This window comes from Pseudogymnoascus verrucosus, assembly GCF_001662655.1.
Source record: "Pseudogymnoascus verrucosus strain UAMH 10579 unplaced genomic scaffold scaffold_1, whole genome shotgun sequence".
In the NCBI taxonomy this organism is placed as follows: Eukaryota; Fungi; Ascomycota; class Leotiomycetes; order Thelebolales; family Thelebolaceae; genus Pseudogymnoascus; species Pseudogymnoascus verrucosus.
Window position 1 is genome coordinate 54,948 of NW_017263652.1, and position 14,624 is coordinate 69,571.

The window sequence follows — 14,624 nt, forward strand, 5'->3', positions numbered from 1 at the left end:
GTTGGCCACAGGCTCTCGGAACCGTCGGGGCTGTGCCGGCCCAGGCAACAGTGGGAAACGACAGCGGCCAACGCCGCTTTGTCCCTGACGAGTGTTCCCCCAACATCTAGATCGTGCGACGACTCCGATCGTGATGCCAGATCTAGAGTAGCACAATATGCTGAGACTACCTCTGCATTTTAGCGCGTGAAGGGTGCCTAGAACCTCATACAAGTAGGTACAAATCCGATTTGCGGATTCTCGGTGTGTAATCTTTGGAGAAAAATCGGTTGGCTTGATGCCGTCGTTCAGATCTGCAGGCTGGGTCACAATGGCCTGCAAATCTGGGAATGGGAATGTCTTGTGGCCGAACATATACAGGCAGATGCTATGCGCTAAAAATTAAACTGCAGACAGGCTGAGAACGGACTGCATTCCACTTAATTATGCCATGTCCCGCCAAAGAGCCATCGCAAAATGTAACTATCTATGCAAGGCAATGGAATGGGCGTATAGCGGTCAAGAGACCATCCACTGCCAGGGAACTTTCGGCTAGCTGCTATGGCCACGCGCCACAGGGGGGATCTCTAAAATTTTCCAAATCCTGGGGTTCAACAAGAACAGAGCAGGGAACCTCTCCTCCCATTGCTTGAGTATTTACCAATGTGGGGTTTGGTTGTTGGTTCCAGCGGTAAATCCTCCGCCCTGGGACTCCTGGCTGGCGCCGCTAAATCAAAAATGGGTGCCGGACGAGATAATCATCGGGATACAGTAAGCTGGAATCCATCCCACTGGGTAATAATGTGTCATGTTACCGCTAGGGCATGAGGATGGCTCGCTCAATATTGATAACAGTATACTCTTCATAGACCTGTATCTTGGAGACTTGCAAGCTCACAAACGGCTCCCAGCACGCTTGTGCAACAACATCAAACCATATGTAGGCGCAGATGCATTACAGCGCATTTGTACATACGGCCGATGTTGCGTTTGGTGCATAGGCGGCCCTAGAAAAGCCAACTTCAGGGGCCACCTCTCACTGGCATATCACCCTGTTGCCACTGTGCTCCATATGGGCGCCGATGGCGCAGCGTTGCAGTGGCGGGAACCAGGAAGTCCACACCGGTTATGGTCGATCACCTTATCGCTTTGTCACCGAATGACTGGCCTGGCTGGCCAAGGCATCTTATAAAAGTGCCGTCCAATCCCCTCTTGCGCGTTGACACGGAGCTTGAAGGCCATTGCTGTGGAAGCCCTCTGGCAAAATCAGGCTGCGACTTATCTAACAAGGCTGACAAGTTCAACAACCTGTGCTCTCGACATCGACTGTGGCAAACCCAATTAGTACTATAGTCATTATTTTTCAAGAAGATTAAGGCCGAATTCTGTGGAATGTGACTCAACTAATAGTCCTGCATCAACGTTGGTTCCGGCCATCGTCGCCATTGTTCGGCCCTCAGTCTCGCTCAGCCGCTGGCCACCAACGAGGCCATAGATCTCACCAAGGGTTTATCACTCGAGAATTCCCCATCGTCAAAATCCACGCCAGTAATCCAATAAAACGACAAAAGTTGAAAAGAGGATAATACGCAAGAAGGAAATTAAGAGGAAGAGGGGATTCCTGCCTGAATATAAATTGTGGGTAGCTCGCATATCCCATTCGCGTAGAACCGGCAGTCTCACCCACCTTCAGGAGGGGAATATCCACCAAGGTAGCAAGCACAACATCCATACGTTCCTTCTTTCCTGCGTGTAACCAGCCCACTGAGACATAACATTTGAATTCCCCAACGCGCCACAGATTTTTTCTTTCTTCTTTATCTGCCTCAATCTCTACTATCTCCCTTCGTCCGCGAGAAGACCTCTTTCATCAACTCATGAATTGACTCTATAACAGCACTCTTACAGGAAGCCCGCTGGTCTCAACCGTCCCAATCAATAGCAGGAAAACTACTCATACCGCTGCCGTTTGGCAGCCCAATTGAAATGGATTCAACACGTCCGCATCAGGTAAATCTCCCAGCCACCGAACAGGATGCTTTTTATTATCGACTACATGCTAAAATCATCCCAATAGGCCACTCTGGCTGTGGAAGTCTTACACTACGGCTACCCTGCACTATCGCTCCTGTATTTCATATTTACATCTACGCTTGGATTTTGCACGACGCCGGCAGGTGCCAAGAAGAAAACCGAACAACATGACAAACGACGAGCCCTTCTGTCACTTATGGTCTTGGTTGTAGGAACATATGTAAGTTCCCCTTGTCATGTTGAGATGGAGGAAACCGAGTCTTTCGAGCAACTACCAAGCGATACGAATGCTGACCATGGTATATAGGCTGCCAATTCTGTCAATATCTTAATTCGGACGCTCGTCGATAAGCCATGGGCCGCAGAGCAACACGAGACAGTAAGTCATTGACGTATATTACCTTCAAATATATACTGACTCTGGCAGGTTTACCTCGTCTCATCCTTTCTGACATGGTTAATTCTGACTACGGCGCTTCTGGAGTTTGAGTTGCCCGTGTGGTATCCTCACTATGGAGCATCAGCGATAGCTGCTGTATCTGAAATCGCGCTTTTCATTCTTTTCAATATCTTCATTCGCAAGTATGGACTGTTCGACTTGATTTCGTTGTCTATTCAAGGTGTACGGATATGTACGCTGGTAATATTGCTATCCTTTTACATCACACTTGGAAACCGCAAAAGTTTCGACGAAGACGATGAAGAGCGCCAGTCTCTGCTGCCAGGTAACTCCAAGACCAACGGGGATGCAAATGGGAATGGTTCCAGCTATGGGGCTACAACAAACTCTTCAGAAACTGCAAACGATAATTCCAAGGACGGCAGTTCGTCCGACTCTGACGAGGATGATGTGTTAGCTAAGCGACGCAATAAAGCCCAGGAACGAGTACAGAAACGATTAGAGACGGACGGCAACTGGTGGGCATATGTGAAAGGCTTTTCGGTATAGTGCACTCAAAATACAATACACTGCAATTTGCTAACTCCTCCAAGATTTTTATTCCACATGTCTGGCCAGTCCATGATAGATCAATGCAACTTCGCGCTGTTGCAGTAGGGGCCTGTCTTTTGACGGGCAACTTTCTAAACATGATGATTCCACGACAGCTGGGTGTGGTCACCGACGCTCTTGTCAAAGGTTGGTCGCCTATTCCAGATCCCTGACATTTCTAACTTTTTGCAGGAAATTCTCCGTGGGTTGCGGCAACAGTATATGCCTCCCTGACATTTTTGAATTCCGGTAGCTGCATTGGCTGGGTGCAGTTTTGGTTATGGCGACCTCTTGAACAATACGCTGAACAGTCACTGAGTACTGCATCTCATCAACACGTAATGAGCTTGTCGTCGGATTTCCACGAAGGCAAAGACTCTGCAGACATTCACCGCGCCGTTAACCAGGGACAGTCAGTCACCAAGCTCGTGGAAATGATGATTTTTGAAGTTATGCCCATGATGATTGATCTCTCCGCCGTTTGCATATACTTGAACTACCTCTTTGGGCCATACATGGGACTCATCCTAGCTGTTACGAGTGTCGTATTTGTGTATTGCACTACGAAGCTAGTGTCACTGGCGACCAACAAACGCAGGCAATACATGAAAAGCTACCGGAAAGAGTGGATATCAGTTTACACGAGCATCGATAACTGGCGAACGGCCAGTTACTTCAACAACATCCCGTATGAAGAAAATCGGTACTCGTCAAATGTGAAGAATCGGTTGAGGCGAGAGAAGGACTACCGGTTGGGGATATTTCTTGTCGGCGCTGTTCAAATCTTCGCCCTTACAGTCGGTCTCGTCGGTGCATGCTTCCTTGCTATATACCAAGTCATGCGCCATGAGAGATCACCTGGAGATTTCGTCATTCTTTTGACCTACTGGGCGCAGCTCAGGGGGCCTCTGACATTTTTCAGTAACGCCTACAAGAAAATATCCGAGGCCCTGATGGATGCTGAGCACTTGCTGGAACTATTTCGAGCCAAACCTACCGTCGTGGACAGGGAGGATGCACAGCCATTGGTTTTCAAAAAAGGTGAAGTGGTTTTTGAAGATGTACACTTCCACTACGAGGCTCGAAAGGAGACCCTCAGAGACATCAACTTTTCCGTCCCCGGCGGCTCAACGATTGCTCTCGTGGGCGAAACCGGAAGTGGAAAATCAACGATACTCAAGCTTCTCGACCGATTTTACGACGTTACTGATGGCAGCATAAAGATTGATGGGCAAGACATCCGAGATGTGACCGTAAGAAGTCTTCGAGACAAAATTGGAGTGGTACCCCAGGATCCAGACCTTTTCAACGAGTCCATCCTGAATAATATACGTTATGCTAGACTGGGATCTAGTATTGAAGACGTCCATAAAGCCTGCAAAGCAGCTGCTATCCACGATAAAATCCTTTCGTTTCCTGACGGTTATCAATCGGTGGTTGGCAGTCATGGGGTGCGACTTTCTGGTGGCGAGAAGCAACGCATCGCCATTGCTCGGGCAATTCTAAAACGTCCAGAGATAATTGTTCTTGACGAAGCAACTAGCGCAGTTGACAGTGCTACGGAGCAGTTGATACAGGACGCATTTAGGGAACTGTGCAGAGGGCGAACCACTTTCATTGTTGCCCATCGCCTTTCCACGATAATGAGAGCAGATCGCATATTGGTTATCAAAGACGGAGAAATTATCGAAAACGGCTCGCACGACGAACTTATCCATGCAAAGGGCAAGTACACTGACCTCTGGTCGAAGCAGCTGCTTGTGAAGCCAGGAGAGAGCCTTTCGTCTCCTGGGAGCCCCAAAAATTCCGACGCGACCATTGTAAACGATGTTCAAAAGCAAAAGGGAACCACGACTCTTGCTGCAGCATTGAAAAAGACAGACCATTCTGAGAAGGACTGCTCAGTAGCCTCAACCGATGGATCAAAGGTGCAGAAAACCAAACTCAAGGCGGACAGTCCGGAGTTTGTGCCTATCCGCTTAAGGACTGCCACACAAGAACAGAACCAAAGTCCAGAATCAAAGGGCAGTTTTGGTAGTGGGAGTTTGCATGGTACTCAAATCCAAGGCGAGAGCAAGGTTTTCTCAAACGGTTTCCATGAAACAGCTGAGACGAATGATGACTCCAAGGGAGTGAGATCAAGTTCCAAGCGCCCACTCTCACGGTATGGGCGTCGAAATCATACGAAGAGCGACCCAGCAAACTATGTGAATGGCTCTTCGAACGAGACTGAGGCGTCTGGGAGTGGAATAAACAGCTCCGGTGAGATACAACTATCATTTACCCCCTATGTCCAGGCAGTACGACATCTTAGTTTGTAACCTCGTGTTAATGATATGCTAATATAACAATAGAACCATCGACGCGTGACAGCTCCAAGTGATCCGCCGCCCGATTATTCGGACAGTCGAAGTCCGTCGCGAGGGAGGCCATCCAGACGCGGTCGTCATTGGAGGCTTAGGAGCAAGGTCAGTCGCGGCTCTGCTTTGTCGGAGCAGAGTAAATCGCAGGACGGTTCGACTGATACTGGGCCACCGCCGATGGGTCTCTCCACCATGCCTGCCGACCGTTTTCTGTAATCTCCTGGTCATACACACAGAAATCTTTCGAGGCAGCATGATTGCTCTCGTGGAATACCTGAGGGGCGGGATATCGCTATGATATGAGCGAACAGCGAAAGGGGTGGTGAAATTATAGCAGGTTCATATGGGCGTCTGGAGGGAAGGGTTTCAATTTCATATCACCGTTTGAAAAAGGCTGGAATTACTGTTCACATTCTTATCCTATTTGACATTTGTCGGTCTATACAAGCTGCGTCAGGGAACATTTTTAGAGGTTTTAGAGGTATAAATGGATTGGCGGCGAAGCGCAGGTGAACGTCAGCTTTGTAGTCTTTAGGTTACAGAAAAGTTTGGTTTCAGTAGTTATTCTCGTTGGCGCATCATTAGATTTGGTACTGTCTATCTGTATGCGCTCGAGGTTCTTGAGAAATGTGTTGTGGTGAACATTTAGGCCGGGGTGATCGTGGCGAGGGTTCAAACACGTAAAGGCTGCCAAAGTCGATTTGAAGCGCAAATCCAAACATAATCCAAACATACATTCACTTTGCAAATTCAGCATAGCACTTATGGGACATTAAAGTATTTCTCTATCCAATGCTCTTTTATGTTGTACCCAAACGAAAGTCGTGGCATCATATCCTCATACTCCAGTCGCAGCCCTTCAAAGTTAGTTTCCAGCTCCGCGCCCAGCGCCACCGGCGCCACGACCAGCACCGCCCATCATATTCCTCGCCCTGGGGACCTGTATTAGCATCTATCTTCAAACCCGAGCACGGAAGGGAAACTCACATCTCGGCAATGCTGGGATCCTGCATCAAGCTTGCCAAATCTGGGGTTCCGGCACCCTCCCCTCCGCCACCACCACCGCCGAATCGGCTCGCCATGTCCCGTAGTTGCGGGTTGCTCATCAGGTTGTTCATCATGTCCGGGTTGCTCATCAAGTTCTGGGCCATCGACGCAAACATTGGGTTGCTCATGATGCTGCTCAGATCTGGCATGCCACCACCTCCAGCTCCGCCTGCACCACCGCCGAACATGCCCGCCAACGAGCTCAAATCCGGCATTCCCCCGGCACCGCCCGCGCCACCAAAACCCCGCGCACTTGGCAGCTCATCATCATCCCCGCCACCGGTGAGAGCCTCCTGCTCGGTCCTCTTCTTCGCCGTCTCGAATCCCCTCCTCATCGCCTCGCTTCCTCCGTTACCCTCATACTCGATCCCCTTCTCGTACGCCTCCATGCTGCCCTTGGCGTCGCCGAGGGCGAAGCGAGCTAGTCCGAGCCGCGACCACGCCTTGGTGTACTTTGGATCCGCAGCGACGGAGGCCTCTGCGTCGGCACGCGCGGACTCGTGGTCCTTGGATGCCGAGTAGGCGGCTGCGCGGTTGGAGAGGAAGATGGGGTTTCCTGGGACGAGCGCGAGGGCCTGGGTGTACAGGTCGATGGCGGAGGCGTAGTCCTTGGTGGCCATGGCGGAGTTGCCGCGGCTCTTGAGGGACTCAGCTTGCTTCTTCTCCTCGTCGGTTGGGGCTGCTGCGGTGGGCGCAGGGGCGGCTGCCGAAGCGGCGGAGGAGGCGGCGGTCTTGGAGCGCAGGTTCTCGTAGACGCTGTATACCTGGAGGAGCGACTGGGACTCGGTCGATGGGCCGGAGGGCGTCACGTTGAAAGCCTCGGAGATGCAGTTGGTGGCGATCTCGATGGACTCGGCATCGTCGGCGGTGAGGGTGCCGTCCTTGAGGGAGGTGTTGAGGAAGTCAATGATGGACAGCGCGAGGCGCTGCTTGGTGGTTTGAGTCGCCTGGATCACGGTTAGAGGGGTATGCTGAACTGTACGTGAGGATTGGGTGAACTCACCATTTTTGCGACGAGTAGAGATGCAAGTTTGTAGGTTGTTGAGTTGGGTGGGGGTGAGGTGGGAGAAGGCGATGGATGCAGCTGGTTCTTTATGAACGTGTGCGCTAGGGAATTTGGGTTTGGCGGGGCAAGGCTATCGTGGCGTTGGGTGCCTTTTTGGAATTTATCAAACGTGGTATCTTAGCGCCAAGCGACGAAACCAAAGCGTATGAGAAGACTATAATATGGGCTAAATGAAGCTAAATGAAGTTAAATAGGATTCATATTTTGGTTCTGGGGTGAGTCTGTTTAATTCAATGATGCCAGATCAATATTATCGAGCCTTTCTTTTAAAAATGATTGATTTGCGACGTAGTATTAAATACCCCGCACAGTCGCATCATAATATAACGTCGCACAATCCACGAGATGAGCACACATCTTGATTTCTTAAGTTCATTGCCTTGAATCTATGGCATACGTTTTGAATTATGGCTGCTTATCCCGTATATTCTACGGAATACCCTCATTCCATGCGAGTGATTGGGTTCATTTCCGCTGACGCAACCCAAGCCAAGCCAGCCTCAGCTATACAAAAGACATAGCGTCAAAAAGCATGAAACCACGACAGATCTTCTTTATTAAGATATGTAGATTTAGCTCTTTGCAGCTCCAGCCTTGATCAGAAGGATGTCACCATCGTTAACCACGTAGTCCTTGCCCTTGGTCTGAATCTGTCCCTTCGCCTTAATCTCAGCTTCGCTACCGAGCTCCTTGAGCTTCTCAAAGTTGTAGACGATGGCCTGGATGAAAGTCTTCTCGAAATCACCGTGGATGACACCAGCCGCCTGGGGTGCCTTGGTGCCGTTGCGGATAGTCCACTGGCGGACCTCATCGGTTCCGGTGGTGAAGAAGCTGCCAAGGTTCAGGACCTTGCGCATAGTGACGACGATCTTGGGGAGGGCGGACTCGACGCCGAGGGACTTCAGCTCAGCCTGGACCTCCTCCTCGGTCTCGAAGCGGGTCAGACGCTCCTCGAGGCAGACGGACAGGGGTAGAATTGGGTCTCCAGCGGCGTGCTCCTTCAGCCACTCTGCGATCTTGCCGAGATGCTTGTTCTTCTTGCGGATGTAATCCTTCTCGCTGAGGTTGACCAAGTACACGACGGGCTTGGCGCTGAGCAGGAACAGAGGGTTGATGTGCTCGACCTGTATTATTGGTCAGTATCCAAGACGCCAATGTATTATCATATAATATTGAAGATGTTGTAATCAGAACATGTTTCTTATCTCATAGTGCACGTTGTGCCTCGACGAGCTGGGTTATATATCTGGTCTCTTGACCATTTGTCATCATATAAGGGGGGGAAGATGAAAACCGATTTACATACCTCCTTTGGTGTCCAGGTGCCCTTGCGGACATCCTTGCCATCCTTCAGCATGGCGAGGACCTTCTCAATAGTAGCCTCCTCCTCCTTGAGCTTCTTGACCTCAAGACTCTGGCCACCGCGGCGGGTAAGCTTCTTCATGGCCTCGAGCGCCTTCTCGGTGAACTCGATATCCTTGATGCGCAGCTCCTCGCTGATAATGTCCAAATCTCTGCAGGGGTTGACATCGCCCTCGACGTGAATAATCTCGGCATCATCGAAGCAGCGAACGACCTGGAAGATGGCATCGACAGCACGGATATGCGACAAGAATGCGTTTCCGAGTCCGGCACCGGTGGAAGCACCACGGGTCAGACCAGCAATATCGTAGACTGTCAGGTTGGCTGGCACGCGGGACTTGGGGTTGTATTTCTCGCAGAGCCAGTCGTAACGCTCATCGGGCACAATGACGCGCGCCTCCTCGGGGTCGATGGTGGCATATGGGAAGTTCTATCTCTTATTAGCAAGAGCAATGTGAGGGACAGGTGTGAGGTCAACATACGGCGGGGTTTCCGAGCGAGCACTTGGTGATAGCTTGGAAGAGCGTGGACTTTCCGACGTTGGCAAGGCCGACCTGAGATTTTCGTCAACGACGTTACTTTTTATGATTTGATCATCGCGATGGCTGGCTGGTGATGGTGGCAGTGGTCGAACATACGATTCCGCTCTTCAAGCTGTTGCCAGGTCGGCCCAAGAGGACCTTCTCCTCCACTGCGGCCTTCTTTGGTGGCATCTTACGACTTTTTGCGTAAGTTCTGGATTGAGTAGTGTAAACCGTGCAGCTAAGCAGGTTCGTGTGTACGATTGCAGTTCTTGCTGCAGATCGAGTAAAAAGGTGAAATATAGAAGAAGAAGCGATGCGCAAAGCACCGGGGGAAGTAGTGTGTGGTGTTATGGTGGCGGTTGGAGGGGCTAACTGGGGGGAGAGAAGGAGGGGGGGGGGGGTAGTGGGAAGGAGGGGTTTTGTGACGAGTGGTAGGTGGGATAGTGCAGTGCTTGGTGGTGCTTCTTCCCACACTGGCAAAAAGCTGCACCGCAGAAGCTTTTTCGTGTGTGGGAACAACAGATTTGGGAACAGCCTCACACCAGCAAATCAGAGCTCAGCTTGACAGAAGTACGTACTCCAGTTAGCACTCCAGTAGCACTCCAGTAGCGTCGTTGTCCGGATTAATCTTGGTTCTTCGGATCATAGTTGATGCGATACCGGCCAGTAGCATCGCTCTCCGGATTAATCTTGGTCTCTCGGATCATAGTTGATACGACCCGATCGTCCTAGATCTTCCTGTCAAGGTTGTACGCAAGGTGGAGTGAGTTACGCCGATAAGCCCAAGCACAGTCTGAGACACCTACAGCACCCTCCATACCTCACTACCCTTCATCACTTCCAAGCTCCTACATTCCTCAAAACCCTAGAAACGGATACATACCACACCTTGAACCGATTCTGGGCATCATCTTCTCAATTCTAATAGTTGTCTTTCCCCACATCTCACCACCATTTCCCGCATTCTGCAGCTTAACCCGCCACCATGCCGCCCAACAAACCCTCCAAAGGGCGTCATTCGGGTTCGAGACATCGACACACTTTATCGCTGCAAAAGACCGAAGTCATGATCAATGTCTATGATCTGCTACCTGTATGTTATCCTGCAGCCCTATTTCACATTTGTTTGGTGAAAGTGATCTCTATGGCACGACGCTGACGACTGTACTATGTAGCCTGGCAAGTTCTCGACAGTTTTGTGGGCAATCGGCTCCTCGCTCCTCCACTCTGGCGTCGTCATCAACGGAAAGGAATACGCATACGGTGGGCACGATAAGCGCGGCATGACGGGCGTATACTGGACAAGACCGCAGTCTGAGCCACCGGGAGGCACGTTCAAGTGCGAGGTCCTCCAAGGTTTCACCTTGGCACCAGCAGAGGAGATAGAAGCCATCATCAAGGCAGCTTCCGAGGAGTTTCAAGGAACCTCATACAATATCCTCACACGAAACTGCAACCACTTCACATCATACCTGTGTGAGAAGCTTACCGGGAGACCTGGGCCCGGGTGGCTCAACCGGGCAGCTAGCATTGGTATCGCTTTGCCGTGTGTCGTACCGAAAGAATGGATCGCTCCTCCAGATTACGACACTGCAGATGGAGAATTGGTTGATGGAGAAGAGGATGATGCAAATGAAAGCTCAAGAATGCTTCCTACGCGGCAATACCGTCGTAGCTTTAGCGACGAGACAGACGAAGACGAGTATGAGCACGACAGAGAAAGAAGGAACGGTGCGAAGGGGAAGGGAAAAGCTCCCATTAGGGATACATCTGGGCGAGTGGTGCCACCAGCAGAACGGGCTCCATTACCACGAGGTATCTGATCTACTTTCCTCACGACCTATATGCAACCACGACATTCTTTTAGCAAGGGAGGCGGGCGGACGGCGTTTATGAGATTTTGATACCCAAGGGTTCTTCCGTTTCTAGTAAAAAGTTACATATTTATAAAATACAGCGTGAACTCTGCCATGTGATGAGCCAACCGCATCCCCGTGTCTCCAGCCAGCACTCTAATACAACATCCATGGCCATGCCATTTCTCGTATCACCCAATCCAAGCCTCGTAGCATCCCCAGCCTACAATCTCTTGGGCCTTGGACTTCTCGTACCACCGAACTTCAGCCTCGTAGCATCTGTAACTCTCACAATCTTGTTTCTGAATGGCATTCCCTCCACTCCCAAAATCGCCTTCGTGACCGCCTCTCTCCCCTGTCCAAACCCTCTCAGAATAACCTCCAACTTCTTAATCTGAGGCAACAACCCCGTATCCCTCATCCGCCCGAACACATAACTCGCCAACTGGAACGCAGTATCGTAGTGCTTCCTCTGCGAGTGCTTGAACCCAATGTTCCCTGCCGACATCGAGATGATCGGGTCGCGGTTGGGCCTCGTCACCGTAATGTGCGTGTTGTGCTTCGTGGCGAACACGTGCAAGTGGTGCGGCTCCTCGTAGCGCTGCTGTGCGCTCATGTTGTTATATGCTGACAGTCCGGCTGGGCTGGGGAATCGCGAGCTCGACTTCGAGGCCTGTCCTTCTTCGAAGATGGCGGAGAGGTCGCTGAGGGCGGGGCGTTTGGCAGGGCTGGGGGCACTGGAGGATGACTTGTCGGATGAGAGGCTGAAGGTCGAGTCTGCTTTAAAGGGAGCTGATTTCGGGGGTTCTTGGTCACCCTCTGCTCGGCGTCGGGGGGCCTGTGAAAATTGCTGTCGCTGCAGGCATTGGAATCCGGACCTGGCGATGGCGGGAGCCTCTGCCCTTCCAGAGAGCGCCGTAAGGGCCACCACACGTCTGACTGCCGTCCTACTCATTGTGCTTTGTTGTTGACTGCGATGTGGAATGTCTCGTGAGGAGGGACTTGATCAATAAACTTACATCGCATGTACAGTTCCGTTAGCGCCGAGCCGGCAAGTCCCGTCGCCCTTAGATTTTTGTCAATTTGGTAGTCGGGGAAAATATATCGGAGCGCCGCCACAGGCACAACATCGACAACCGAGTTGCCCCCCAATCCTCTCTTTACCCCAGCGACTCTTGTCCTGTATCGGCACTGCCTTGTATTTGTGGGCATCTATCATATCTAGCGACTTTTTTGCCTGCGAAAGGGAACATAAAAGGGCGACATGAACGGTTTACGGCTGTCGGCAAGAGCGCCGCTGAGCGCTCCCTTAAGGGCTGCGACTACGGCAAGACCTGTGAACACACGAATCGCGGCATATACGCAGACTATCAGCCAGGCGCAGATTGCCGGTCTTCACTCTACTTCTACATCTTCTCTACGTGTTGGATTATTACCACTCAGGTCCCAATTCCTACCCGAATCCTTTCTAGCCGACCAAACCTCCCCCGGATCTAGGCGAACTCTCCATCAGTCGGCATCGCTGAGACAGGAGAAGAGCAAGGACGCGGCGAAGGAGGCCCCTAAGGAGGAATCTGCCACCCAGGAGACTGCCGAGGAAGCCGCCAAGAAGGCCAGCGAAAACCCCGAGCAAGCTGGAGAGGAGAAGCCGAAGGACGAGGAGAAGTCCGAGGGCGATAAAGAAGAGAAGAAGGAAGCCCCACCGCCTCCTCCACCTCACGGAGAGAAGTCGCCATGGCAGGTGTTCACCGAGACACTGCAGTCCGAGTTCAAATCCTCCAAGGAGTGGAACGAGGGAACCAAGGCCCTGTCGGATTCCGCCCATCAATTCACGGAGAGCGAATCAGTAAAGCGTGCGCGTCAAGCATACGAGGCCAGCACAAGCAGAGTCTCGTCTACCGGCGCGAAGGTGTTGAAGACAACTGCTGGTGCCGTGGGTAAAGGAGCTGCGTGGACCTGGGACACACATGTGGTGAAGGGTGTTCGGTCGACGGTCAACGCCACCGGAGACGTGCTTGAGAAGTCAACCCGGCCGCTTCGCGAGACTGAGGCATACAAGAACGTGAAGAATGTCATCGATGATGGTAGCAGCTCAAGATATGGTGGATGGGTTGAGAAAGAGGAGAGGAGGAAGGCGAGAGAGGCCAGAGAGCTTGCCGAAAATGGCGGCGTTCCAGGTCCTCGGGAGGTCGCCAAGGAGGATCCAAAGTACGACCATACCCTAACATACTAGAAACTTGATGCTAACAATTTGTAGTGCCGGAACCAATGTCACTCTCCACAAGGATGCAGCCTGGAAAGAGTCGTGGCGCGAATTCCGCGACTCAAACAAGGTCATGCAGGGTCTCTTCTCGATGAAATCTGCCTACAACGAATCCGAAAACCCCCTCGTATCGACTGCGCGATCGATTTCTGACCGCATTGCCGGCTTCTTCGCCGAGAACGAGACGGCAATGGTTATCAAGAAGTTCCGCGAGATGGACCCGGGTTTCCAGCTCGAGCCATTCCTCCGTGAGATGCGCGAGTATATTCTCCCTGAAGTTCTCGACGCATACGTCAAGGGCGACACCGAGACCCTTAGACTGTGGCTCAGCGCAGCACAGTTCTCGGTTTACGACGCGCTATCGAAGCAGTACACCACTGCTGGCCTGAAGTCTGACGGAAGAATCCTTGATATCAGGCACGTTGACATTATGTCCGCGAGAATGCTGGAGCCCGGAGATGTCCCCGTCTTCATCGTCACTTGCAGGACACAGGAGGTCCACGTTTACCGCAATGCCAAGTCCAACGAACTCGCTGCCGGAATGGAGGATAAGGTCCAGTTGGTCACCTACGCCATCGGCGTGACCCGCATCCCAGAGGAGGTCAACAACCCCGAGACCCGCGGCTGGAGGCTCATCGAGCTGCAGAAGAGCGGACGCGACTACATATGAGGAGCTCGATCCTCATTGATTTTCTTTTCGAGTACTAAAAACGGGCCCTTTTTTGTCGGCATTCTTTGCATAGCGATTTCCTTTGTGGCTACGGGGATCGATCTAGGTTTCGCGGCTATGGAAAATGCGTATTTCAGCAGGGGCAGCCGAAATGTACTGTAATTGTAAGGCACGTTTTGTATGTATATAGCATGTGTGGAGGTGGGAGTTCGTTGCGCCCCAGCGATGGCGCTTTGGTCCGAGGGGTCTGCTTTGGTTTACTGGACTCGGCGGTCTGGCTCTCCCCACTCTTTGATCGAAGTCATGGCGGCATGTCTTTAGATGTACGATTGTATTTATAGGTGTGGTGTTTTCAGGTGGTGGTTGGCGAGGGAGAGGGGTGAAGGGCGCTCATATGGGCGGTTTAAAAAATCTAGCCCGGAATGTACAACAAAATAGAAGCATAATCTACATGTACAAGCCATATCCA

General features: G+C 51.6%; 6 protein-coding genes across 6 annotated transcripts; 3 read left to right on the forward strand and 3 right to left on the reverse strand.

Annotated features, from left to right (window-relative positions):
• Positions 1–125: 125 nt before the first annotated feature.
• Positions 126–6,059, forward strand: VE01_00021 (uncharacterized protein). The gene is made up of 9 exons (XM_059463237.1): positions 126–750; positions 835–1,691; positions 1,877–1,989; positions 2,057–2,233; positions 2,321–2,392; positions 2,441–2,956; positions 3,007–3,151; positions 3,197–5,266; positions 5,359–6,059. The coding sequence occupies exons 3-9, from the start codon at positions 1,966–1,968 to the stop codon at positions 5,385–5,387; spliced, it is 3,033 nt and encodes a 1,010-aa protein (XP_059320153.1). The 5' UTR covers positions 126–750; positions 835–1,691; positions 1,877–1,965; the 3' UTR covers positions 5,388–6,059.
• Positions 6,060–6,146: 87 nt separating this feature from the next.
• On the reverse strand, positions 6,147–7,520 carry VE01_00022 (uncharacterized protein). Its single transcript, XM_018269557.2, has 3 exons — positions 7,418–7,520; positions 6,355–7,361; positions 6,147–6,299 (listed from the first exon to the last, which is right to left on the reverse strand). Exons 1-3 carry the CDS (start codon positions 7,418–7,420, stop codon positions 6,233–6,235), a joined length of 1,077 nt encoding a protein of 358 aa, XP_018135548.1. The 5' UTR covers positions 7,421–7,520; the 3' UTR covers positions 6,147–6,232.
• On the reverse strand, positions 7,521–9,755 carry OLA1 (Obg-like ATPase). Its single transcript, XM_018269558.2, has 4 exons — positions 9,481–9,755; positions 9,325–9,396; positions 8,787–9,272; positions 7,521–8,604 (listed from the first exon to the last, which is right to left on the reverse strand). Exons 1-4 carry the CDS (start codon positions 9,553–9,555, stop codon positions 8,053–8,055), a joined length of 1,185 nt encoding a protein of 394 aa, XP_018135547.1. The 5' UTR covers positions 9,556–9,755; the 3' UTR covers positions 7,521–8,052.
• A 338-nt stretch (positions 9,756–10,093) lies between these two features.
• Positions 10,094–11,327, forward strand: VE01_00024 (uncharacterized protein). Its single transcript, XM_018269559.2, has 2 exons — positions 10,094–10,459; positions 10,542–11,327. The coding sequence occupies exons 1-2, from the start codon at positions 10,352–10,354 to the stop codon at positions 11,187–11,189; spliced, it is 756 nt and encodes a 251-aa protein (XP_018135546.1). The 5' UTR covers positions 10,094–10,351; the 3' UTR covers positions 11,190–11,327.
• VE01_00025 (uncharacterized protein) lies at positions 11,243–12,363 on the reverse strand. The gene has a single exon (XM_018269560.2). The coding sequence runs from the start codon at positions 12,175–12,177 to the stop codon at positions 11,446–11,448; it is 732 nt and encodes a 243-aa protein (XP_018135545.1). The 5' UTR covers positions 12,178–12,363; the 3' UTR covers positions 11,243–11,445.
• TIM44 (protein translocase subunit) lies at positions 12,226–14,617 on the forward strand. The gene is made up of 2 exons (XM_018269561.2): positions 12,226–13,430; positions 13,480–14,617. Exons 1-2 carry the CDS (start codon positions 12,487–12,489, stop codon positions 14,153–14,155), a joined length of 1,620 nt encoding a protein of 539 aa, XP_018135264.1. The 5' UTR covers positions 12,226–12,486; the 3' UTR covers positions 14,156–14,617.
• Positions 14,618–14,624: the final 7 nt, after the last annotated feature.

What these genes read in the sequence shown, in the direction of transcription:
- VE01_00024 (XM_018269559.2), top strand. Translation starts at nt 10,352, where the DNA reads ATGCCGCCCAACAAACCCTCCAAAGGGCGTCATTCGGGTTCGAGACAT. An exon ending in ATGTCTATGATCTGCTACCT is followed by an intron (nt 10,460 to 10,541) that starts GTATGTTATCCT and finishes TGTACTATGTAG; the next exon opens with CCTGGCAAGTTCTCGACAGT.
- VE01_00025 (XM_018269560.2), bottom strand. Translation starts at nt 12,177, where the DNA reads ATGAGTAGGACGGCAGTCAGACGTGTGGTGGCCCTTACGGCGCTCTCT.
- VE01_00021 (XM_059463237.1), top strand. Translation starts at nt 1,966, where the DNA reads ATGGATTCAACACGTCCGCATCAG. An exon ending in TCTTGGTTGTAGGAACATAT is followed by an intron (nt 2,234 to 2,320) that starts GTAAGTTCCCCT and finishes CATGGTATATAG; the next exon opens with GCTGCCAATTCTGTCAATAT. An exon ending in CCGCAGAGCAACACGAGACA is followed by an intron (nt 2,393 to 2,440) that starts GTAAGTCATTGA and finishes TGACTCTGGCAG; the next exon opens with GTTTACCTCGTCTCATCCTT.
- OLA1 (XM_018269558.2), bottom strand. Translation starts at nt 9,555, where the DNA reads ATGCCACCAAAGAAGGCCGCAGTGGAGGAGAAGGTCCTCTTGGGCCGA. An exon ending in ACAGCTTGAAGAGCGGAATC is followed by an intron (nt 9,397 to 9,480) that starts GTATGTTCGACC and finishes CGAAAATCTCAG; the next exon opens with GTCGGCCTTGCCAACGTCGG. An exon ending in GCACCTGGACACCAAAGGAG is followed by an intron (nt 8,605 to 8,786) that starts GTATGTAAATCG and finishes CCAATAATACAG; the next exon opens with GTCGAGCACATCAACCCTCT.
- TIM44 (XM_018269561.2), top strand. Translation starts at nt 12,487, where the DNA reads ATGAACGGTTTACGGCTGTCGGCAAGAGCGCCGCTGAGCGCTCCCTTA. An exon ending in GTCGCCAAGGAGGATCCAAA is followed by an intron (nt 13,431 to 13,479) that starts GTACGACCATAC and finishes AACAATTTGTAG; the next exon opens with TGCCGGAACCAATGTCACTC.
- VE01_00022 (XM_018269557.2), bottom strand. An exon ending in GATCCCAGCATTGCCGAGAT is followed by an intron (nt 6,300 to 6,354) that starts GTGAGTTTCCCT and finishes ACAGGTCCCCAG; the next exon opens with GGCGAGGAATATGATGGGCG.